Source organism: Haliaeetus albicilla, chromosome 4, assembly GCF_947461875.1.
Source record: "Haliaeetus albicilla chromosome 4, bHalAlb1.1, whole genome shotgun sequence".
Lineage (NCBI taxonomy): Eukaryota > Metazoa > Chordata > Aves > Accipitriformes > Accipitridae > Haliaeetus > Haliaeetus albicilla.
The window spans coordinates 19,775,282-19,802,528 of record NC_091486.1 but is presented as its reverse complement, the minus strand read 5'-3'; the positions used below and the strand labels follow the sequence as shown (position 1 = coordinate 19,802,528).

At 34.9% G+C, this 27,247-nt stretch overlaps 1 protein-coding gene across 1 annotated transcript in view; it reads right to left on the bottom strand.

Annotated features, from left to right (window-relative positions):
* Positions 1-27,247, bottom strand: part of PSMD14 (proteasome 26S subunit, non-ATPase 14) — a 48,474-nt gene that overhangs the window by 8,794 nt on the left and 12,433 nt on the right. Inside the window, exons 4-8 of the mRNA XM_069781234.1 lie at positions 16,471-16,542; positions 16,022-16,141; positions 14,824-14,894; positions 13,707-13,857; positions 1,072-1,179 (exon numbers count right to left, since the gene is read on the bottom strand). Coding sequence (XP_069637335.1) covers positions 1,072-1,179; positions 13,707-13,857; positions 14,824-14,894; positions 16,022-16,141; positions 16,471-16,542 — 522 coding nt within the window. The remainder of the gene's footprint in view (positions 1-1,071; positions 1,180-13,706; positions 13,858-14,823; positions 14,895-16,021; positions 16,142-16,470; positions 16,543-27,247) is intronic.

Sequence of the window (27,247 nt, the reverse complement as noted above, 5' to 3'; positions counted from 1 at the left end):
AGCGTTTTTATAAATAGTAAAGGATTTCAATGCATTAGTAATAAAAAAGCCCTGATCTTTTGAAAGATAGGGGCATGGTGATCTAGTAACTCCCAAAGGACAGCTCTCTTACAGCAGAAGTTTATCTAGCAAATATTACTTTTATTGTTCAAGTAACAGTTCAAAAGAGCAGGCAGTAGGCTTCATAGTTGCAAGTACACATGCCTTTTAGAATGCATAGTAATGGAAAAAAGTTTTCTAGAGAGAAAAAAGGCAAAAACACTGAGGCAGAAGAACGACACAGATAAAAGCATTAATCACTCTAGAGGATACTTGTTTCAGGAGAGAAGCTATTTCTCAAAATAAAGGTTTGTTTCATTGAAGACCAACATTTTTGTCTTACTAGTGAAAGTCAACTTCAGAAATCAAACTCTGAACATTTAAGTTTCACAAATGCTTGCAGAGAAATATAAGACAACATACTCAAAAGAAACATTACATTTGAAGCGAAGCAAACATCCTATTTATCCACTGAATCTCCTACTCCATCATTCTTCAGCAAATTACTGCATTACATAAAAATCATAGATTAATTATTTAAGACACAATACAAGGTTAAATCTAGATTACATATTAGGTAAGAACCTATATAAGCATACAGTAGAAAGACAAGATTATTAAGGAAGAGGGAACTTTTTCCATAATTTGCTTCAGAATAATTTAACTTTAGGAAAGGTGAGAGGTTAATAAGCAGCAGTTTTTAAGGTGCAGTACTGAAAACAGTACCTATCTTGCATCACATGGTATGTCATCAATTGTCACTTTTAAAAGTTTGCATTTCCATAAATCTGTACTTCAACCTTTGCAGTACATACTTACACATGCATTCACACTTAGGTAGTTAATCTAGGGCTCAATTTTAAACCCTTTACATATATAACTCCACTGATGAATCACATCAATTATAAATGCATGCAGAAAAATTCTATAGAGAGAACAATAAACAATTTATAGCTTATTGGTTTTAGATACCTTTCCCCAAAATTGCTGAATAAATCTTGCAATTTACAGGACTATCAACACTGGGTTTACCTGGATAGATGGCTTGTTTAAGTGACCCAGATTCGAAGTTGTTTGTCTTGGTTCATGTCCCAAGACCATCATATTAGCATTGATCAACCTGAAGGCATCAATAACAACCTGTAAAAACAAGATGTCAAGTCAATTCTTTTTAGAAAATGCAACTAATAGTGCCAAGCAACAGTGGACAAGGCACAATCAACTCTCATCTGTTTTTGGCCTTTATCCAGAAAATCATTTAATTATAATATTAATAAAAAAGAGCCTCCTGCCGGCTATGCTATCAGCACACCACACTACCTTGTATTGTAAGGTGACACCAATTATTACCTTTTGCATGGAGCTGTAAGTTTTATATACGTGATATCATCATATAACATTGAATTTTTATGTATGCTTACTCTAAGCTTCAAAGGTATGCATATGTTTGTCACCTAAATCTTATCCAATCAAAATGAATGACAGAGAGAGACTAAAACTGAAAGTGAGCACAAGCTAAGGGACTAAGTCTAAAGCCCAGTCCTGTCACATCAATTATACTACCACAATACTTGAAATGACAACAAAATTATAGCCAGCAAGGAACTTGCCCCATGTATTCCCTTCTAGTCAGATGCTTTTTGCTTCTTGTGACTACGAAAGGGTCTATAAACTGTCTGATGGATTAAAAAGTCCTTGTCAGTGTCATGCTCAGGAGTACAAAATTGAGTAAAAGAAAACCAAGGTCATTTATGATTTAAAGGTACACGGTAGGTAGTATTCAGTGCTATTTCATTGCAAATAAAGTAAAACCATCACTGATTTTTATTCTGTCCTGTGCTGAATTTGTCTATGAAAAATCTTTGGAAATACAACTTCATGGCCCTATACAATAAAACCCTCACCCTATCCAATGCCTCTGTGAGGTGAAACAGAACTGAGAACATACCAACAATACACTCAAACTCAGTCTTACTGGGTACTCTCCATTACAGATTTGTAATTGCAAGATGAGATTTCTTGTTTAGGCCCCAGTCTTAACTGGACCAGTGCACGTACAGCCTTGTACATCCACAGAAACAGTACCAGGCATACTTTACAGGCATCGTGTCTGCATATGTTTGAAGAGTTATTGTAGCTCATTGAACTAAATAGTTTAAATCTCCTTTTAACAGCTTTTCTACAACTTTTTTTATTCCATTCCTCTCCATACGATGGGTTGGACAACAGATGCATTTATATGGGTGCTTCGATATTTTGAGGCATTAGACCTGAACCAAATCTTTTATGTTGAATAAAAAAAGAAATCAACCACTGTCACTGCAAGTCTGCAGAGAAAGCAGCATCGAGTCTCCCACCTTGTTCTAATACTTTCCTCTCCATTTACACAAATATTAATAACTAAATAATATGCAATTTATTAGGAGCACTTTCTAAATATTGAGATTATTCATGTGGAAATAAAATTAATTGGCAAGTATTTATAACAAAGAAAAATTATCAAAGTGTAAACGAAAAAAGCTTAATAACTTATCACCCTGCTGTATTTACTTTTGAGACCCAACTATTTCAGTTGTGTTGAGTGACTCAGTGCCACTAAGGGCTATTGCCTGGACTCTACTGACTGGCCAGATCCTACGTCAAGTCTCAAAACTGCATGCAGAAAACGTACAAAAAAATCTTCTTTATTAAAAATGTTAGGTTGTGACCCAATTAAAGTCAGTTAACAGTGACAATTTTTTCTGAACAATAATAAAACCAAAACACATTTCAGATTTAATATGCAGCAGAAGCATGCCATCTGATACTAATGCTATAAAAAAGGAATTAAATATTAAAAAGCATAATTCTCAAAAAGATCTGAAACAGTTTCCATATATACATTCTTTATAGTAACAAACAAAATAATTTTATTTTTTTCCTTTTTTATCACTATTAGATTTTTCTTTATCTCAAAACACTTGACAAGCTTTTGTATGTATCTCTCTGTGTTCCATTTCAACCAGATGCTCTAATTTATGCACACCTGGAAATGCCCAACCATAACAAACAGGCAGTATAAATTTAAAACTCAAGCAAAGCAAAAAAATTCCACACCACAGGTTCTTCAGAGACTAGCTAGATAAGGGGAAAAAAATCCAAGCAAGTAAAAATTTACCCTGAGGAGCAAGAAACTTGAACTTGGCAGTATACTATAATCACAAGGAGCTGCTTTATAACTTACTAACAGCCATGCTTCTAGACTTGAATTTAACTGAGAACTTCACTAGACAATGTCAAGCTTATCCAAGAACAAATGGCATTGTCCAGCATGGATTTGTTTTGGGACTTGAGTCACGTAAAATGAAAAGAAAACCCAATATAAAAAAAAGATTAAATGTGGTTTTGATAATAAATTCAGCATTTCAGTTGGTGTTCTCAAGGTTATGTTTGGATAAATTTCACATTAAAATATGAGAACTAGCTGCTAAAATATTTGGGTGATACTGAATATTACTCTAGCATCTTAATTCTGACCAGAAGTAATTTTTCTTATGTTTCAGGTACTACCTGTGTGGGAAAGGATTGCCCGCTCTATCTGTCCTCCTGAAGGAATGAAATGCATGTATTTCCTAAGTAGAACAAATATCAATCTAACAGAAAGTGGTATGAAACATTAAATCACAAATCACAAATATTAAGCTTTAGAAAGGAATAAAAGTGCAATTTCTACCATCTCAGAGGGCTACAAAAAGTACACGTGTGAATGATATTTCTCGTCTCAGTTGCACTGTGACAACCAACGGTAACTAAATACTTTAACTACACTAAGATTAAAGGAATTTGCTGCTATCACTATAGCAACCATCTTAAAGAAACTAACATGCTCAACAACCTGGAGGCTAAATTTAGACCTAATACGCAATAAAAACATAAATACAACAATAAATCCTACATATTCATTTCTATGAAATGTAATAGCTTTTTTTCACAGTGAGCACAAATCAGTCCCTCCTTTAGAGGATTATATAAAAATAAATAGACTCATTAATGTCCACTGTATTAATGAGCAATGGGTGAAGTAGGTGTTAATTATGCCACAGTAAGATTCAAGAAAAAAACCCCGGTGAGCACTTGAAGGTGTGTACAAGCTGAAGTCTCCCCTCTAAATTTGTATATTTTGAAGTACAGCATGATGCAATCAGATGACAGCAACATGGTCACCCCATATTCTACAATGGAAACTTTAGACACAGTATTTTGAATAAATAACCTCTAAGGATTAATTAAAAGCAGCACAAAAACCTGCTCAGTTATTTTTCTTGTAAGAAGTCAGTATTTCTCATCAAAAATTTTAAGCTTTCAGTGTACTTAAATTACCTAATGCAGCTCAGCGTGCACTGTTTTAGTGAAAACTATAGTTTCCAAGCTTCAGGCTTTACAGCCTTTCTGTAAAGACACAAAAAGTTAAACAAAGGTCTGTGCCATTGGGATATTTTCCAGATATATGAAGGTAGATATTTTTTTTTTTTAAATGCACTTCCATAGTGCAACTCTTTCACCACTCTGACCATTTAATTCTTCCTAGTATAAGTGTCTTCAGACTTTTCAGAGGTCATTTCAACAGCAGACAGCTTATAACAAAACCATTAGCAGTTTGGCTAGCTTAAGGAAACCTCTTACTTTCCTTTTTTGTTTATTATCACTGCATGAATCTGCAGCATATGAGAGTTTATAATTTCTCAGGCTTGTTAAATTCATGTTAAAGGTCTGTTTTCTTGTTGAATAAATTTTGTTCATATAATGCTGCCTATTTCATATACTGAGTCTTTAATAGCACCTTTGGTCTATGCGCAACTCACAGATCAAAACAGAGGACTAAAATAGGGGTTGATGATGCTATTTACATGTGTGATTCCTGCTGTCTTCTTGTTAGTAGCTTTAATATAATAGAAGACCTTGTCTGTTTTGTAATTAACACATCTTTACTGGAGAGATATTTGGAAGTGATTGCTGTGAATATACTGGTTAGTAAAATAAACACAATCACACACCACTTTCTGTTATCAGACAAATTTGTGAATTGTACACATTATACTCCAGATCAACAAACTGTGATATAACAGCCAAGTAGAAGACACATTTATATAACCCTTTATTTTTCTGAAAATATGTATTCAATCTGACCTTGCAAATATAATTAGCTTGTGGGATGTGTGGATTTCAGTACCATGGATGCTTTACTAATTGCAGCTCTTGGAAAAAGATACTAAATATTTGGAAGCTGCCAATACAAAATAAAAACTGCATCTTTTTGTACATCTGTCTTAGCTTCAAAAAGCATAATAATCTAAAAAACAATAACTATACAGCATTTTTTAAGCATTTCTCCAGGGTCAACAACCCACAGTACAGCCCGCGTAATATATTTTTAGAAAAAAAATTTACAATTATCTTTAGTGTACTTTAATAAATTTGAAAATAGCTACAATCAATATGATTCATAGTTATTCACAATCTGAAGACAAGCGCTGGACTCCTCAATTGCTAACTAGAAAAAATCTGGCCTTTATAGTCTGCACATAGTTATTAAAAATAATGGCTTGATTAAAATTTAGGATGCTTAGTAGCCAGACTTATTTCAGCTGCTTCTGAGAGGGTGAATGCCATATATATATTACCACTTTTTCTAAAACAGGCTTAATAACTTTGTGGGATATTTTTTACCCCCCCCAAAAGATAATTTCAAGAGTACTTTACACTTTACACACTTGATTCTTAAATCCCTCCAATATCGAATGTACAAACAATATTGAAACAAAACCAGTCCTGTTTTGCAAGACCCACTATACTTCAATGGTAAACTTCAGTTAGAAATAAGTCAGCCTTTTATGTTTAAATTAAAAAAATTTCTAACATCAGTATTTTTTCCAGTGAAGAATCTATGACATATGGTGACTATCTTTGAAAATGTATTGTGTCCTTGGAATTCAAATAGAAACGTATTGTTTATGCCATATGTTTATGAACAAACATACCAGTGCTTAAAGACAACTCTGTGAAGGATATAATGTGGTTATGCCAGGTGTGGAAAAAGAAGTAATGTCCCATCTAAAATCTCTTTTATCACCTGCAACTGTCCTGTTATCAACTGCTTAGTTTGTTTCTAGATTCTTTAAAAATGAAATGGAACATGTGACCTGAGAAGTGCAGCTCGGGTTTATGACCATTTCGTTATTTATGCTGCCATGCACTGTTAGACAACTACAAGTGAAGAACATCTTCTGTCCCCTGTAAGCCCACAACATAAAAAATTCAAAGAAATCTTACTTTTTATGCCATTTCCAATGAAAAGCACTAAGAACTGAAACTGACTCATGCCAAATGCATATCACTGAATTGCTGTGATTGTGAGTTTGAAGTTTGCAACATGGAAATTATTTATAAAATGTCAATTTTAGCTCTGGAAAATATATTCCTAGGAGTATGTGCATTTTCCTTCTCTGTCCTTAGAGAATTGCTTACTTGTGGTCAAATCCGCAGTACAACTTGAATATCCATACTGGGAGGGGAGAGAACTACAGTATAATACATTTATCTTGACAAGCAAGGGCATGCATCCATAACTCCCAAGTAGCAAAGCCACAAGTTTTAAAGCTATATGCCTTAATGAAGATAAATGGACTATTCTAGATCCACCATGGCAAAAGGAAATTAAACATTTAATACTTTTCAACAAAAAGTCTTCTTGGAACTTTTTTTGTTTTAAGGACGGACATGAACTGAAGTAACCTATGTATATGGTTTAGTAGGTAAACATACATCACTTCATTAAATCACAAGAAGTCCAAAGGACATTGCATAACAAATTTTTAGAACACCAGCATTGATATTAACAGTTTTGGCATCCCATTTAAAAAAATTAGGAAGTAAAATATGCAGAATGTTATTCTGAATATGTGCAACTACTATCAAAAATGTTGGTTTTCAAACAAAATGGTAACGAAACAGTGGTATACTGGCAGTAATGAAACAGTTCAATACTTTGTAGTTTATGGCCAGGTTTAGAAAAACACATTGTGAACTGAAAACACTGAGTGGCCTACACTATAGTGCAGATACAATTAATCTCTTACAAATGTGATTCTTCGGGGAAAAGAGCATCAATCTTTACTGAATCAACAGGAATCAAACCAACACAAATGTATCTACTTCCTTATTCTCCAAATCAGGCTCCTATAGACACTCAGTTCTTGCCGAGATCGATTTAAGATGTTTGCATCTCTGATATGCAGGCTACTGCACCAAATGCTCTGTTCAGTCAATGTTAAGAAATACCACAGTACTGTAAGAGTATCTAAATGCACTAGACATGGTACGAAATGTACACAAATGTACCCTTGAAATTTCAACCAAAATTACACATTGTAAAGTTATCTTTTCTATTTTAGAATTTTTCCCTTTACAACAGAAAAGTGTTAGCAAGTCCAGTTCTAGCAATGGAAGTTGTTCCAGGTATAAAAGAATCTGACAGAAAGTTGTAGGTATCACATGTTTTAAAATATATTTTCTTGTAAAATATTATCTGCATAATAATTCACAATAAACAGACGTCTCCAAAGCAGTAGTGACAATATAGTCAATTTACTGTTTTGTTTAGTTGTTTTTAATTAATACATTCAAGCTGTACCCTAATGACTGTTGAATTCACTTGTGTCTAGGGAAGACTTATTAAGGTAAAGGTTATTAAGACAAATGCACCAAGTAGGGAGGGAGAGTTGGGTATATAAAGAAAATCTTGTTAGGTGGCTCCAAGCTACTTAGCATGCTCACAAACTTAATGGGCTATTTTAAATTTCAAATTTCAGGCATTATACTAGTCTCTCCAAACATCTCATTTTAAGGATTGCTTTTTTTCTGCCGCCTTAAAAAACAGTCACCATCTCCAATCCTGTGGCTAATTCAAACAAACAAGGGAAAAGGACAGGTTCAAAGGAAAAATGATAGCACTCTGATAAAAGAGTGGAGGTCTGAAAACATGGAATCTTTCAGAAAACTAGTGTAACACTTGTTCAGCTGAAGAAAATTGTTTAGGCTAGATGATAATTCTAACATTCAGAAGAGTACTTGTTAAATCTCTGTCTGCTTTGGTTTCACTCTTTTAGACTATCAAGTAATTACCAAGTTATAAAACCATTCACATACATATTTGTTTTGATAAGTTGGGAGGATTTGCAACACAAAAAACTGTCTCAGGAAAGGAGTTCAGCTGCCTTTCCCCACATAAGTCACCAAGCTGAGATAGCGTAGTGCATAGAAAATTTAATCTAAACTGGAACGTAAAAGTAACAGGAGAGATCAAAACTATTTGCAAATTGCTATTCTTATGGTCAGCACTCAGCAAAATAACCATCTCTTACTCTGAAGAGTTAAAAACTGAAATCAGGAATTAACAAAACCATACTGCTCATATACATAAGTAATCACGCAAAGGTTGTCACCTAGATTTAGAAATACCAATGGGCAAAAAAAGAGGAAGAGGAGTGTTTTAAGGAAGAGGTTGCCAGAACAGGTCATCCAGCAAATGAAAAACAAAGCTCTGTTCAACCATATGATCTATTGGTTTCATGGTGGCATTTTATCCTATGCCTACATAAATTTTGTCCATTTTGAAAAATGGACAAAATCTTATTAGCACAATAAGAATTAAAAACATGCTGGAATACTACAAAATTTCAAAGTACAGTATTTGAGCCACCAAACTTTTACAATAGGCATAGAGTGCTTTATCATTCTAAATAGAAATTTGAATATTTAAAGATACTATTTTTTTTTGTTAACAGCTCAAAAGGACTTTGAGACCTGCACCTTGCTCGAGATGACCTTGGCTTTGGACAGACACAACTTCGTTATGGACCTCTAGGAGCAACTCAGCTAAGTTCTCTTCTCCTCAGCTCTTCATTTGTACAAGGAGGATAAACCCAGCACCTCTCTTTCTCTCTCTCTCTCCAGAGAATAGCTGTTTTAGGACAAATAATACCTTTTTTTTAAACCCCATACAGTGTAACTGTCCCTTTTTGGGGCTTCTAGGAGCATGATAAGAATATTTTTTTTCACAGTTTAAAAATGAGTAAAAGAACAAATGATAAAGTTCATCACATTTGTTACTCCTGTTAAAATAAAATTCTAAAGATCTCATAAATTGAACAAAATGAAGCAATTTATGACTTCCACTGAAAAGAAACTGCTTGAACAAAATGGTTTTAGACTACAGCCCACATTCTGGCTACTCTTTGAAGTATCAAACCTTCCAATTCCAGAAGAGGTTACTTGAACCACAGAACAAGATTCTTCAATGATGTATGTGGCAGGAGACAGTAGTAATAAACTGAAATGAGGAGCTGCTGACTGTACACAAGGGAAAAAAAAAAACCTGCAAGAATAATAAAGTATTGGGAACAGGTATTCCCATGAAGCTGTTGCATCTCAAGACTCAAGTGGACAAAACCCTAAGCGAGCTGGTCTGAACTCAATGCTGATAGTGTGCTCCGCACAAAGTTGGACTAGATGACCTCCTGGAATTATTTTGATTTACCTGGCTACCCAAATGTACACGTTTTTTTTCTTCTTGTACCCTCTGAATGAGATTAAGATAGGGGTAAATTACCATAGCAAAAACCTCTTTTATGAAAGTGGCAGGATATGGTTTAAGCACAAGATTAAGATGCATAGCATATTTGTTTTTATCTGTCAGGTGTTTAACATGCAAAGTAGAATTTATAAAACATTATTGCAAAGACAAGTCTTTTCCTCAGCAAACAATTTAAAAAGCATTTTTGCCATAAATCAAGAGATCTTCCTGCGAATACTTCTGACAGTGACTTGCTAGGAAAAACTATGGTATAACAGACATGAAATTTTGCTGTATGAACAAGAAATTTTGCTACATATCCTACTAAACACCACAAGCGCCAACAAACTTCTCAGATGTACAAAATGGACTTCTGGAAATTTTGGATTTTACCGATCCTTATGCCAGCAATTATTAATCAAGGGAAACCAATGAACTTCCTCAGAAAACCAAACCATTTTAAATGGTGACTTTTATAATAAAGATTTAAAGTTTAAAATAGTTCAAAAAAGAAAATACCACTTTTTTCTTAATTTAACATATAAGTGTGCAACACAGTAAGTTAACGCTTTTGGAGTTAAAGATACTATGTTACAGTGGGTTTAGTGTAGTTATATTTTCCTTAAGAGGTGAGGAACAGCTGCTAAGTTAAGGTCCAAAAAAAATTATTTTTAACATTTGGCAAAGGTATATAGTTCTCTCTACAGACATTTCAAAATGTATGTTGGAAATAAATATGAAATGTCAATATTTAGCTTTATTCCAGATCTTTAATGAAATTACTGCTTCTGTGGAATATTCTAAATATGTATTACAACTTCCATTGCACAGACTGGAAAACTGGAGGGGATAAAAGAAAGGTTTATTGGTAAGTACAGGATGAAGCAACAGCTAGCCAGGCTGCTCCACTGGCCATATTTCACCATGTTTACTTTGACTTCATTCATAGAAATCAAATTAAAAAAAAAAAAAAAGCCAAAACACAAAGCTTTTTTCTCTCTGCATTCTGATAACACCGACCTTCAGTTAAAATTCACTGATCTGTTGTGAGTTTATTTTACAGACAGCTAGAACATTATTAGCCCAAAAATGGCAATATACTTTACAGAGTCCTGAAAAAGCATACTGTGTGTGCAAGAATATGCATGTAAAGTAATAAGATCACTATTTAGAATTACTTGTCCTTCATGTGTCCTATTATATTTATGTAATAATATCCCAGTCCTAAAATGGTCATTAAAGCAGTTGGCATTTAATCCACACATCTATATGAGGGTTTTATTTTTATATAAGGCATTTATATTACTTTTTATTTTTGCTCATTGGCTTTAAGACAACTTTTTTTTTTTTAAACTGGTGAATATTACATGTATTCTTATCTTTAAACTGCAATCATACACGCCTGTCCTACTAGGTGTTTGGAACACATGTATCCAGACAAGGACAGCTAACAGAAGTTAATAATTTTTGCTTGCTACCAGTGACAGGGCAAACTGCTTTTTAATGCTTTAGCTGGTCAAGGTGAACCTGAGGCTCCTCATCAGAATTCATTTCAACTTCCCAACACATGAAAATAACCTCTGCCCCGGTTATTCTTCACTAGCACAACCATGACTGCTTCACTGACTATAAGCCATAGCAATTTATATGGGCATGGACCTGCCCCGAGGCAGGTTTAAAATTAGCTAATGTGTTATTTTGGACTTTGTTTTTAAATACATCTAATCTCAGTCAAAACAACACCATATTAAAATCATCTATGCCACATGTTCACTATAATTTTTTGCCAGACAGTTATGCTAGGAAAAGGTATAATGAGTAATGGTCTTGGACTCACATAGCTACATACACGAGCAAAAGCCCACCTGTATAGTGGCTACTACACCAGCAAAATTACCTCTGCAAGCAGTTCTTTTGCTGGCACTGAGAAAAACTGGGTACTTCCCTGAAATAGGCTTAGCTTCAGTTGTTTAACATACAAAGAGGCACTGGACACCATAGTAAGGCAGCCATGCACATGAAGCAGTCAAACCTCACCTAAGAAATCCCCTTGAGCTCTAATATATCTGTTCTTCTCTCAGTTCATCTAAAATCAAAATACATTTTAATATAAGCGATCTTGCCGACCAGGATCATAAAAATCATACACATTCCATAGCCCAATCTCACCCCCAAACCCAAAAAATTATTTAGAAGTAGTACTCATAATTTGGGGGATTCTCTTTTATTTCTAAGCTTTTAAGGATGCACTTGTCAGAAATGTGACAGATGTAAACCTTTTTTTAAGTGAAACCTGAGAATGTAATTTAATCTAACTGTAGCAGCTAGACACATATGAAAAACAAACATTACAAGACTTCCAGTGATCTCAAATACTGGCAGCAATGCTGTAAGAAGAGCTGTAATTGAGAAGCGTTTAGATGGACAAAAAATTCCAGAAAGGTTTAGATGGACAAAAATTTATTCATATTCAAAATAAATACGCCAAAGATTATTTTCTTGAAGAGAACAAAGATGCTCAAAGATGACATCTGTGTCAGAGTGGCAAAAAAATATTTTTCTTTTTTAAAAAAAACAAACCAAGCACTTAGTGAGCAAGTGTGGTACAACAGTAGTGTGACTTACTGGGAGGCTTTTCTCCTTAATGGATTTAATACCTAGTGAGGTCTAAATTAATTACTAGTATAGTCCTGAAAATTATATTTTGACAAAATAAAAAGAATCCTATTTCAACATTTCTATTGGAATGGAAAAATAAGAAAAAGCAAAAGGAAAAAGTTCTAGAAAAAATAAGTCAGGAGTAATTAAATATTTTACTGCATCTTCCCCCCCCCGCCAAAACTACCTAAATTTTCTTCTACTCTTTATGCAATTTAAAAGGGAGCAAAATTGTTTCAGATGTCTAATAGCCTCCAAACAACCAGAAGCTATTAATTTTTCAATTGCCTGTTACATAAACGAATTTGCTATAAAAAACAGAATTTAAAAAACCCAACTGAAAATGCAACTGTAGCTTCAGAATATTCTATTATGAAATTAAGGGAACCTGTGGTGGAATTGTTTGGTAGCTTCAATATGATCTGTCTCACAGGAAATATTATACTACAGCTTTACAGACGATGAACACTTACTTTTTAAATATTTATAAATTTACATTAATATCATCCATATATACCATGACGCATTTCAATAATTATTCTACAATACAATGGGAGTGCATGCTCAAACAAAACACCTCAGCAGTATTTTAAAGCAGTAAACCACCTAGCCAATTTCTGTATGTTCTGTAGTTTTTCTAATCCATTCTCCCTGTGGTTGAGCAAAATCGAATTGCCTCTCACATTTGCAGACAGCTCTGTGAAGGTGATAATAGAGCTGCTCCCTGCTGTCATGAGGCAGGAAATAGGAAAATGGCATATGGGGCTAGAAAGAAATAAAAAGAGAACTAAACAAGAACAAAAGAGATTTCAACAAAGGACAACTATAGCCCAATATGCTTTGCAAGTTAATCTCTTTTCATAATCATTTAACATACTTAATCATTTATCTGCACACTTCTCAAACTCAAATGCTTGATACTAAGTCTTCTGTAAAGTTTTATAGCCCAAAACATTTGGAATAGAAATGATACTAAAAGCCATCATATGCAATGCCTATAAATCAATGCCGCCTTAGTACCTACATTAAGGGGCTGAACCTATTCCAATCTGTTAGTAATTGATCTTAGATTTTGTGGCTAAAATGTAATATCTGAAACAATGTATACTTGAATTATTAGTTGCAAACATGTTGAGTGACACCTAAACAGCAAAATATTAAGGGAGGATTATGACTGGTTATGTGTACTGACAATATCAAAGACTTTCAGCCTGTTTAAGGACTACTGATGCAAGATGCAGAATAAACTAAAAATGATCCTTTCATTTGCAATGAGAATTTTTTTTTTTTTAATGCAGAATGGGCCTCCAAAAAATCAAGAACTTACACATATTTACAGTGCTTCTATATCAAATCTTACTGAAATACTTTAAAAAAAAAAAAAGCAAGCCTACAATACCTTTCCTTTTACACTCTGAATGGGATCCACCACCACAGCAACAGCTCTTTCTGATAAGGCTTCAAAGCTCTGCTGAGTATTGATATCTACACCAGACAACCAACAGCCAAAGCCAGGGTGACTATGATACCAACCAACTACCATCTCAGGTCTGAAACAAAGAGGACATTGAGATTCTTAAATATAAAAACATGTAACACAAGAAGAAAGAGTAATGTATAAGGGCATAAATTAGGACGAGCTGTGGAAAAAATACCATTAGAAATATTTAAATTACTCACCATAGCATGGTGAAAACATGGACATGAATAAATGCGACAAAAGAGGGCTATCATTAAGGGATGCACATTAGCAGTGGTAGATCATGCTTTCAGTTTTTCACCCTGTTACCACACCTTCCCTGAACCAGTTTTTACCCTTTCAGCACTTGAGTAAATATCTACTCTTTAACTCCTTGGCGTCGAGGGTTGAATTTTCACGGCAGAAAGTCCATTTCAGACATGGGCAACAGGAACCAACGGTGGGAAAGGATTAAATATCAATTAAACCAGCAGTAGAACTAGGAACTCAGTCAAAAAGCAATTTGCACTGTTCTGTTCAGCTGCTGAGCCTTTTGCTAACATTAATTTTGAAGTTTTTCCCACAGTAAAAGAATTTGAGCAAGGAAACGACAACTGTTCAGAGGTAGGAGTGAAATAAAAATTTGTTTAAATACTAGGATCTTTTACAAAATTATTTTCCCTTTCTTTTCATTAAAATTGTTCATAAATAAGCTAGAACTTGATAATTTTTTATCTTAATCAGAAGAAATAAAAAAATCAATCTCTTAAGCAGGTACTGTCTAGTAACTGCCTATACTAAATTGAGCAGCATTCTAATCTTTCTGTGCAATAATCAAAGCTGTAGGTTTAACATGAGTGACAACCTCCTGACAACTGAAATGCAGGAGGTGGACTGAATTACATGCTTTGCTACTCACCTGATTTCTGGGCCAGTTACTTCTTTTTAAACATTATTAATAGCCCCTATATCACTACTTTTCCAGAAAGCCAGCTGTTTCTTCTAAACAACATGCAGGGAGTATTTGTTACTGTCAGCCCTCTTTAGGGTGACTTACCTTCCTGTCTGTTTCAGCATATCCAACATTTTTGCTTGAAATACAGGATCAACTGCCTCCACACTGACACCCTGACACAGAAGACAGACAAAAGTCATAGTAGTTGTACATAAAGCCATATTGTCTTTTAACTTGTTACTTTCCACAAACAAAAATTCAAACACCATTCATAAGCATCTGCTTAAAAGGGCAACCTCACTCCTTTAGAACTACTTGATAGAACACCCTTAAATGTAAAATATAATTTTTATAAATATATTTCAATGTGATTTTTAAGATGCTGAAAGAAGATTTTGAGTTGCTATTTAAGTCATCTCTACTATGAGTAAACATGATTAAATAGGCATAGGAATTCATCTTTTCCTCTTTTTGTCCTGCAAACTCTGGCCCGTTGTTTCTCACAAGTTCAGCTCTACAGGTTTTATTCAAGATAAATATCACATACCAGCTTTTTGCAGATTCTACTTATACTATAACATGCACAGAATAAACTCAGGACAAAAGAATCTGAAAATTTCATTGATGTGCAGCTCTGAGTTACAAAGGGGTCCGTGCTTCTTTTAAGAACAATATTTCATTCAAGTTACACAAAAAAAGCATCATAAATTCCAATTATACCCACTGGCTCATCTTCTCTTTAAAATATCTCTTCATAACATGAATATTCTTACTTAAAATTAAAATACATAATTTTTTTCACATCACAAAAATATCATTTAAGAGACATGCCACTGTAAGATCTGTTGAAGAGAGCAAGTTTGAAGTATATCTTATAGCACTATCACACTTCAGGGCATGATACACTTCTAATCAAGCTTTTTACATTTTGAATCCCTCCCCTGGCTCACAGTATATGAGTTCTTGAAGTTATCAATTTATAAGTCTTATAAGTGATGTTATACCAATATATGTACACATGCGTAAAGACCAACATCTCCATATATTGATACACACACTACACACTTACATACTAGTCTTTGCTAAAAAAAAAAAAAAAAAAAAAAGGAAATTTGTTTTAACTAATTGTTTTTTACTGAAACCCTTAAATCCATTAGACATGTTTGCATTGTACCTAGTAGGTTATACCTTAAGATTGTATAAATGAGGTAAAGCAGGAAAAGCTTTTTTAAAAATATTTACCATAAGGAAAAGCAAACCAGCAAACAAAATTATCAAGGTCTAGTTGCAAAGAACTCACCGTTCCTGACTGTGGCATTGCAAAAACATCAATCACTCTCACAGTGTAATCATCAACAAATTCCCCGAGCATCAGACCCATAACTTCCATAGGGACACCAGCACGACCATGCTTCAACATCTGGAATTAAGACCAAATGACACTGTATGTTTAACAGGAGGTTCAAGTTTGACTTGGGATAGTTCTTTCAGCCTTTGTTGATCTATAGATAATTTGCAACTTGTAGCACTTTTGGAAACTGTAAGGAACTACAGAATAGTAAAAATGAAGTCAACAAAAAAGAAGTAATTAAAATAAGTTTCTTACTCTGAGTGTTCCAAACAGTATTAATTTATTTTAAAAATTAGTCTGACTAGCACCTAAGGAGCACAAGTCCATAAACTTTGGATAGCTGCCAGGTGCTTTATCTCCAGCACTACACACAGATGCAGTACACACAGAACACTTACTTTCAGCAGTGCAAGGGAAGAGATATAAACCTGTTCGGCTGTATCGACCGCAGGAGCATCTGTTGGTGGCCCCTATGAAAAGAATAAATAATTATTTTCTCCACCATTGTTATTCTGCAGTTTCTAAACATTTGCTTTTGTTTTCCATATTACAAAACTTACAGAAAAATGCATATATAATTGTGACTTTGTGTTAGATTAAGTTCTTACAAACAAAACCAAAAAAAAGCACACCCAAACCCCAAACACTTCTTTACAGTGCCTTCTTCATTATCCTATTTTATAATACAAGTCACCTAGCCATCATCCCATCTACCCCCCGCCCCAAAACAATACCAGTCTAAAGAGCAACCTAATAGGAATCATTCAAATAAACTGGCAAGTATTGCACTGGGTACAAACCTGTTACAAGACATACAGGCTAAGAGTCAGATAAGTTTTCATTAGTCAGCCTTGCCGCAATGCTAACCTTCATCAGCTGTAAAATACGGCCAGTTCTCCAATTAACTACGCGTTTCTTAGAGTGGTGTGAATGTAAATGCTGCTGGGCTAGCATGATTAACTGGCACCAACACAAACAGCAATTTCCCTTTGCTTCATCAGCTTTCAGCTAAAGAGGACTTGCAGATAAAGGCTATGGGAGTACTTTGCAGATACACTGGTACAGTGAGAGAAAAAACGGACCTCCGATCCCTAGGTGGAAAAGCTGTGAACAAAATACTTTGCTCTTTGCCTTATGAGTAGTTATTCAAAAATTAGCACAACTGTCCCAGGTGTGAATGATTGGTTGAAACAGGTTCTGTGTACTGTTGAAAATGAAAAACACAGGAGGCAGCAGTTTAAAATGCCCCTTTCTTGAGGAGCAAGAGACATATTGCTCTTATATACAGAATTCCATATCAGCGTACCTCGTTACAGCCAATTAACAGTACATTCATTACTTTATTACCAAATTGTGTACAACAAATTTCCACTGAAAATACAAAAGGTTACTTCTGCGCTAAGTGATGTAAACTTAGAAGGGCAACAAAGAAACTATGGAGTACAGTTAAAAAAAAGATACTCCCCGTTAAGTTAAAGGAGGAAAACAATGGTGCCTTTACACAAACATTTTGTAGATTTAGAACTTTGATTCCACAGTTATAAGCAAAATCGGGCAAAAAAAAGGGAAAATTTTGAGTAAATTCTTGATTTTTCACTTAAAGTGGAAAAATTCAGTACAACACGTGTCCACCAGACATCAAACAGAAGACATAGCGATTGACACAAGCCATCACCTCCTGAAGATAAAACCAGGATCTTAAGTAATCAGCATATTAAGTTTGTATAGTAATTGTCCTTTCTGCATACTTTCACTTTTACACACACAGAAAAACATCACCTGGTCTTCAGAACACTTTAAAGAGCAAGAAAAGTCAGTTGTGTTCCCCCCCCTGCCCCATGTCAACGAATTCCTTCTCTATTAGCTCCAGATCCAATCTTTATATTTTGAAACTCACATACATGCATGGATCTGTCAACCACAACTGCTTCCTAACACCTTCAAACCTTTATTTCCAACTTTGATACTGCTGACCATCACCTCTTGATATTTGCTCTCCCTCACTTCTTACTACTCATTGCTAATTCTGTCACTTTGCCCTTTCCATCAGCAATCTTCCAGCAGGTTTAACTTTTCACCTTCTATAGTATTTTCACCAAAGGTCCATTTTTAAGCAATTCCACTTCATCAAGTATTTCCCTGACTAGCCATAGCCCAACAGTGACTTGCTCCAGTCAAGGTGTCCCCCTACACTTACGATGAAAAAGTCTACGAGCAGTTCTTCAGAACGTTTCACAGAACTAGATTCACAGGGCTCCTGAATTGCTTATTCCAAATTTACTACAACTAAATTGTTTGACTGACGAAGTTTCAAATGCCCAATCATTTTCTGATACTGTTACTATGGGGTTTTTTTCTCCATAAATATGTAAATTTACTTTCTTAACTGTATCTCTCCTGCTTTAAGTCTATTCCAGACGATCTTCTTTTCACTGAGAAGTCTTAATACTTCAGAAAACACAAAAACTCACATTTCCACTTAATCACTGCTAAGAATAAAGCACAGATGAGTTGGGTTTAACTTAAAACAAACAAACAAACAAAAAACCCCAAACAACAAACAACTTATTAGTTTGATAACAACCCCTTTCTTCATACATAAAGCTCTTTTCCATTTTTCTACCAGTTCTAGATCAGAGAGGGTCTGAAGTGATGGTAAAAGTACAAACACAGTAACTCTCTGCTTTAGGAAGAACCATAACATCCATGCTGTGATCACCATACTATTCTACATTTGTCCCAGATTTTGTTTAACATTTCACTGTAAGCAAGCATCCCATTACACTATTCAGTATTTTTTAAAATAAGGAATAGCATAAAAAAAATAATCTCCCCTGAACTAGCATAAGTAGTTCTGAGATTTCTGGAAGGCTAATGTTGATGTTTGATTGAAACTAGCTTCTCAAAAATCAGGGACTTGAACTGAAGTTTATTCCACAGACTATGGCTCTTGAATAGGCTCTCCTTGTGTGGAATCTCTAATGTCTGTTAAGATGTCAGATCACACTGACACTATTCCTGCAGCTGAGGCATTAATCACGTCTCTGTCCCCTATGTAGACACCTGTGTTCACAACTCATAAGAGTTTAATTATTCCTCATAACTTTTCCCATTTTAAAATCAGTCAGCAGATTCAACACTTAGAGAGGAGGCAACGACAAACATGATTACATTTTGTTTCCATAACAAGGCAACTAAATTACCTTTAGTTTAAGAAAAGCTAGGAACTAAAGCAAGGTGTTACCCTACTGTACTCATTCCTAATCTTTCCTTTTTTTTATTATTTCTATACTCCTTGGAGGTTTCAAATGCTTGTTTACCTTGGTGATGGTCCAGAAGAAGAGATATTTAACATTATACTTTACCAATCCTTTAGGCATTCTATGAGATTAAGTAGTTTCTGTTTTCAAAACTTATCTTAAAAGTTCTCCTGCCAGCTGCCAGCACCCATAGCCAACAATTCATTTTCAGCATAGGAAATATTGCTAATTCATAAAGGAATGCGTCACTGGTGTAAGTCAACTAGCTTAGCACCTTTTTTCTTTTTAAAGCCACAGTATTCACTGTGAATGATTCTGCACACTAAATGTGAGTTTAAATATATAAATGACTACACTAAGCGTTAGGAGATATTAACTGCAAACTTCACTGTTTCACTTTAAGCACATGCCTGAGCTAGCAAAAATATTAAAGATTAGCTTCCACTCTTACCATGCAGTTCAACCAATTTACCTGAACTCTTAAAAAATTAACTAGTGGTAGTATACAATGCAAATATAATGTAGATTTATTAATTCTCAGTCTTCTTATAAACTACAGCACATATTAAGTATTTCCTTGGTCACAGATGCTTCTTTTGTGAAGACCTCACTATGTCCTTTCAGTCTGCTCTGTTCTCCTTAGAGATTATAATTACTAGCTAAATTATGAGAAAAGGAAACAACTCATTGCACTGTACAAATTATGTTTAAATTCCATGTTAATATTCCTTCGTTTTGAATATAGATTAGAATGAACTGCTCAAAAGAGTTCTGAAATTATTGATGTACTAATTCATGAGTTTTGAGAAGGAAAGGATCCATAGGTCAAAACCTGTCCAGAATCCACCTTCACAAGAGATTTAGTTTCGCATTATTTTCCTACCAAAGATAAACTGGCACATAAAATACTATAGGCACACACTTGTCTTTCTACAGAGAATTATAAACCCAAAGTTCACCAAATTGTTAACCTAAATTTTTTAAAGATTTAACAGATAAAAGCAACAGAGTACATCTTGGGTCTTTAAAGTAGTTTACTTGGCTTTAGACAATGCCATTTGAAAAAAGCTGACATTTGGAAACTGGAACCACTTTACTTCCATTTCCAACCACTTCCTTTTCCATGAATGGCTGATAATCTAACACAGCCTTGGAGTGACAGCCACAGCTTCTGCGTGCTAGTTACACAGTATGTGGGAGCTAGCTATGGGTTACATGTTTTAAGATTTCTTTGGCCTGTTTCTGCTAATCTTCCACAGAAGTTTATGCATTTCTTTCATGAAGCAAAGAGGAAGAAAGACTTTATTAGCTAATCTCTACATGGAGGCAAAGTATTCTGCACTGACCCTCCACAGCATGTGCTATTATCACTGTTCATAAACTGCACTGCCTGCCAACTTTAACAAAGGAGCACCATCTTTATGAAGCAGAGTACCAAATTAAATTAACTGGTGTCAGAAATCAAAACAAGAAAGCATTTGTATCTGCAGTGCAAAAGATCTGCTGGTATTTTTGGTTACATTATGGTATTCAAAGAAGGTCAGATAGTTCTCCCACTGCACAGTTTTGTAAGAGTGCCCATCTCACTGCAAAACAGCAAATACTACCCTCGTTCTGCCTGACCACAGCTTTAATGGATAATTTCTTGGGGAACTGGAGAAAAATGGTATTTGGAAACTGCAAGGAATATTGAACATTCTTTCCCCAAGCATTTCTGTATAAGCTGGATACAGTAATTATTAAAATTAAAAAACTAGTCTGAAAAAAATACTGTTATTCTGCTACTTAATGAAAAATGGATATTTCTGAATCAACTATACATGCTGTCAGTCAGTGAAATGAGCTTCTTGATGGCCAGCCATCTCATAAAACCCAACCAAACTGGTTTTGTTTTTGTTTAGAATGGCAGAATCCCAATTTCAATAACAATTGATAAAATTAAGTTACCACTATTGAAATACATATTATTTTTGCTTAGTTTTATTCAGAAAGACTTGTAATGAAAAAATAATCACATTCAAGTTATGAACAGAAGATTACATTGTAATATTAAATCATGCATGATACTATTTTTGTTTCAAACAGTTAAAGAGAATTTCCAACATAAAAAGCAGCTCTTTACTTGGACAGCCCTTGTTGACGAAGTGTTAAAGGCATTTGCCATTCTAACAGGATAAAAACTAATCCCTTGAAGTGTTATCTACTCAGGCCTTTTAGCAAATTTGTTAACACTTTTAGGTATATTACTCCACCTTTCTCTTAGTGTGAACTGGTATCAATTATTTAGCCAATTTTATTATGTTATTAAAATACCTGCTGATTAAATGTGAAAAAAAGTGTCATTTTAGAGCACTGCTCTTTATTTGTACTATTTTACATTTTTTTCAAATAGATATAGAAAGTGGACTCAATTACATGAGCAACTGAGAAATATTCCACAAATGGAGATACTTTCTATTGTTCAAATGGATCTTAAGCACTGCTCTGGTGTCACACTAATAGCACAAAAGATGATTTTGAAATACATCATAGCTGTTTCAATAAAGAAACTCAGTTTTGCAGGGGCAACTGTAATAAAAAAAGGCAGTGAACTAAAGTGCTGTAGAGAAAATCTTAGCTTTATTGCACCAAACAGCATATTTCTGTATAAAATATAAGAACTGCTACAATCATTACTACCTTTTTTTATTATTATTTTTGCAATTGGAACAATTTAAATGTGAACGCAGGACACACAAGCAAACACTGACCACTATAGTGTTTCTTTCTTTCCCAGTAAGGTAAGAAAGAACCTTTTAATAGTTTAAATTTGTGAGTATTAAACAACTAGTGTGAAAAACAAGCTGCATGTAAAATATTTCTACTGCCTCTGCTTCAATGACTAGCTGAGGCAACCTGTTATAGGAGGTGTTAATTGGCAATAGGAGTACAAGTCAGAAGCATGTTCCCCATCGTCCTAACCCAGCAAGGCTAGGTCATTAAAGTGGAAATGAATTCTTTCATGCCGACTTAACCCTTTCAGTACATATTTTCAGCTGTTATATATAAAGACAATTGAGAAAGATTAACTAAAAAAACAAGACAGAAAAAACTTGCATTACTTTTGAATTTTAAAAAAACTATTCACCCCTCCACACTTCTTCACTTCCCTTTTATCTACCTCATCCAAAACAAGTGTTTCAGAAAATCATGACATTTACTATATAGGTGGGGGGAGAAGGGCAACTGGGGTATAAATGCAATGACAATCATTGTAAAATAATAATAAGTTATCATATTAAAGGGTGTGTGGAAAGATCAGGCACTTAAAGTGAGCTTAAAACTACCATTTTGTGAAGGTAAATCCAATGGTGGGTGCATAGCTTGGTATGAGGGAAAAAAAAAAACCATTACAGAATACCACCTACAGAGAGGACACAAACTCAAGCAAGCTTGCAGAGGAGGCAGAGGTATTAGTGATAATAAAAAGACCTTAAAAGTTCACCAGAGTACCACTGCTCTTCTCTGCTTACCCTTTGTCAGTAAGTGGTATGACCTGATGATATATTGAAATAAAGAATAAGAGATTTCTTATATCAGTATAGTGCTTTTGCCAAGCCTAAAAATCTAAACAAACTTGTGATTGTGGAGCAATTTTTTCTATACTGAGAGAATACACTTAGAGAAAATACTAATTCGTATTCCATCAGTGGAAGTGGCAAAGGGAGTAAGCTATATTCCCAGATCTCAATGGTTCTAGCAAAATTGTCATGACAAACGCCAGAAGCCATGTATTACGTTTTCCACAGTACAGGAAGTTAACATGATCAGTCATGACAGAGAAAATGATCCAGTTCATAAAAAAATTGGAAAAATCATAGAGTTCATTGAAAGGGAAAAATATATTACTTTGGACTGTGAATCACACACTGATTAGTAGCAATTTGAAATTTTATTGCAGTTTTCAAGCTAGTACACACACAATTTTACAGTTAGTTCCACATCAACAGGATTATATTTTGAAGCTAGCATTATGTCTAAACAGTTTGTATGTTTAGGCCCATTTTTATACCAATTATAATCAAGCATACATAACAGACCACAAAATACCATAAGTCTCAACAAACAGGCTAGATTTCTGAAAGGATCACATTGTCTTGTTACACCATATGTCAGATGAAACAAAAATTGTAGTAATATGTTTAGTCTCATAGACAGTCTCATAGACTCCAAAATGGAGTAGGGATACTAGGGAATTATTATGGCATCAATAGCTACTTTAAATTAAAAATATCTGCAAAAACCCCTTAACAGGCTAGGTAAAAAAAATTGCCTCAGTATGTTTTACAAAATCCTGTCTCCTAAAAAACGTTCATCCAGGTCCGCATTTATAACAGAACTCCATAAACAGCAATATAGATGGACTTGAAATCTATAATGTTTGCCATCTCCCCTCCTCTTCAAAAACCAAAATTACAGAACACAGAACTTTGTATAGCTTTGAGCAGTTGGTTAAATGGGTTGGCATCACCAGTTTGCAAACACCTCTTCAGTGCAGAGCCAAAACTTTACCACTTACCTTTTGTTTGTTTGGGTTTTTTGCTTCTGTGGTTTTTAGTTTTTTTAACTTAAGCAGAACTTAAAACAAAAATAATCTCTAGTTCACTGGGACACTCCAGAGAACCTGGCCAGAATTTTAGTTAAAGAAAAAAAGAAAGAAAGGAAGCCACCAAAGTTTAGCTTATGTTTCTATCCTATCCATCTATCAGTAATCTCTCTTGCACTATTAACAGTTTCATGGAAGAGGTATAGTAATCCACCAACATGGGCATATGCAGGATTTCCCATATACCTCTAGAATGTAATGTGTTTTGCTTATCTAATCGCCCAAAACTGTCAAAATTTTAAAAGGTCTTTTACAGAAAACAGCACTCCTGTTTTCCAATACTACCATTGAAAATATTCTCAAAGACTGAGGCTTACAGCTTACTACGAAAAAAAAATACTTTCCAGGATTTGGCATCAAATTATGCTAGTCAGATTTATTTTGAGGTCAGATTACTACAATGTACTTCACAGACAGTCAATCTACTTAGTCTAATTTTAATCAGAAATATTTATTACCCAATATTAACACGTATTCGTGATATAGTTATTTAAAGGTATCATCTTGATGCAATTTGCAATAGTCAGACTTTCTGCAATGTTCCCAACACAACTGTTGCATAAAATGGCCGCCAAGCGTAATCCTTCCTCATTCCAGTGTTTCCTCTCTCTTTACCCCACACAATCTAAAAATTCATCAAGACATGCAAAAAAGCAAGGGAAGGTAAGCTGTGTCACTGCAGTTAATATTCCTCATTATCAAGCATAAGGACAATTTGGACTAGATGACCTTTAAAGGTCCCTTCCAACCCAAACCATTCTATGATTCCATGACAACATTATGGTTAGCAAAAAGCCATAAGATCAGGGACACAAATTCTCAGTGACATTGTATGTGTTTTTGAAAAGAACTACTATTTTTCACAACCTCAAGCTACTGGGAAAAGAGAAAATCCAGACAATACAAAGGTCAGTTTCACTCCAGAATAAACCAGGACTAACCTGTTATCTATTCCTATCACCATTACAGAAGGTATCGGGATTTAGAAATGAGAGCCTCAAGGCAGATAACGAGTCAGCATTTGTACATTTTGTCTGCCTCCAGAAGTATTGCTCTAATGCAGATTTTTAATTACCTTATTCTAGACACAGTTCTGCCAAGAAGGCAAGTTAGCCTTCAGCAGGTGCTGTCTGAGGTCACCCTAAAGTACACTTTGTGCAGCAGAGCAGTTAAAAGGGATTTACTCAACATGTAAAAGAAGGCACTGGGTACTATATGCCTACAGGCTCTCTGTTGTGAAGAGCTGGTCCTCTGGACACAAGCAGGTGAACTGGGAGACCGAGTGGCAATATGTAGGAAGGTTAGTTGTTTGTAACACTTTTTAAAAACAAAATAAAACCCCACACCAGTATTAATACAAAAAGAACACTTCAAACTTCCAGAAAAAACTGAAGAGGACTCTTCTACACTGCAAGGAGAAAACAGAAGCCCTTGTTCAAAGGTGCTGCATAGTAGCACTGCATGGGATTTCAGAAAGAAGAAACAATTTCTAAGAGAAATAAATTAAATCAATCACTGTAAGGGGGCTGTTTCCTGCTTACAGAAAGGAACATACAGAAAGGAACAGATGTAATGCAAAAAGGCACCAAGATGTCTGCTCTTGTTTGGTCTTTCCCCCCCCCGTTCTTTCTCATTATGGCTACATTCATTTCCTTGTCCAAGCCCCTTTGTCTCTTCTGGGGAAAGTTGGTTGGACTACACTAGCAATTAAATTGAGGAGAGAGAAGCTAATTGCCTAATCATTAGAAATAAGGAAGTTTAAGATCTGAGGCCAAGAGGAGGCAGCTAAAAATGGTCTCCAGAGTTCATAGGAAACTAGAAGATCAGAGGAAACTGATAATCCTCAGGTACAACCCACTAGCTTTATTATTTTCAGTTTTGTGTTTGTTTGTGAATAATATGTAAGGTATGACTGTAGTGCAGCCCATCATACTTTAAGGCAGCTTTTATCACACAAAGTACACACTGTGTTGTAAGTACAATCATATGACTGTTCCTGAACCAATTCTACCATGTTTCCCTCTCCCATTAGCACTTTTGAATACAAATCATGTTACAATCACTCAACTATTTCAAATGTAGGAAAACTATACTCAGCCTTTAGCAGTCCCCACCAACTTTCAAATAAGCCTACACCACCCATGGAGCTGTCCTCACCTCCAGTGGAAGCAGACCCAGGCCACACCAGTACCCTAAACTTGATATGAAGCTTTCCGTTGAACAGCCCTGTATTAAACCACTAACCAATGCAGCAAAATAATCATCCCAGTCAATGAAAGTAAAACAGCACAGTTTACTATATCTATGGTGGTTTTTTCTCCTTAAAACAAAATCATATATTTCAGTTATATAAACTGACACTGAGACTTTCTACCGGAGATAACGTAGGCAATCGATTAAGACTTTTGAACTTCTTATGGGAATTGAGGTTGGATGTTTTTAATGGATGAAAAAACATTTATCACTGAGAAAATTTTTCTACTCTTTAAATGAGTTGATAGCTTCTGGGGAAAAAAAGTAGAACTGGATTAACCCACCCAAATTGTACACTATCTTATTGACTGGGAGGTATATTGGAATTCTAGAAATACTAACATTCTTAGTACTTGAGAACTTTGCTGGAAAATGTCTCAGAAGCAATGGCACAGAAACAATGCACAATTTTAAGAGCTGTAATTCAGATTTATTCCCCTGGCAGAGTATTCTCAAAAGGAGCATCTGAAGCTTCAAATATGTGTGAGAAGCAGACAATAGTGTATCACCACAACTCAAACCAAATAAAGCATATACACCCAGGAGACACACGAAGGAAAGAGTCATGCAGGTGCAACAGATACCGAGACACCAAAACACTCTACAGCTTTCGGAAAGAAAAAGCACTTTATTACATTATACACATTTGCACCCTTCAAACTAAATCCCAACCTGTTTCACAAATCAATTAACCAAAACAATTTTCAATAAGATACAAAGGTGTTGGGTTTTTTTTCTGGTTGGGTTTTTGGGGTTTGGTTTTTTTTTTTGCAGGGGATGGAGGGGGGGGGGGTGTTTGGTTTTGTTTTGGTTTTGAGTTTTTTTGTTGTTGGGGGAGGGAGGGACGGTTGTTTTGTTTTTTTTACAAAGGGAATCTTCGGATGCAGATTAGCCAGCTAGAACACATAATTTACTTCAAGAGACACATCAGCTTAATGAAGTAACTCAAGGAAACTTGTATTTAATTGTTAATTGGGAATGATCTACACAGAGGCTGACCCTCCTTTGCCTGCCAGA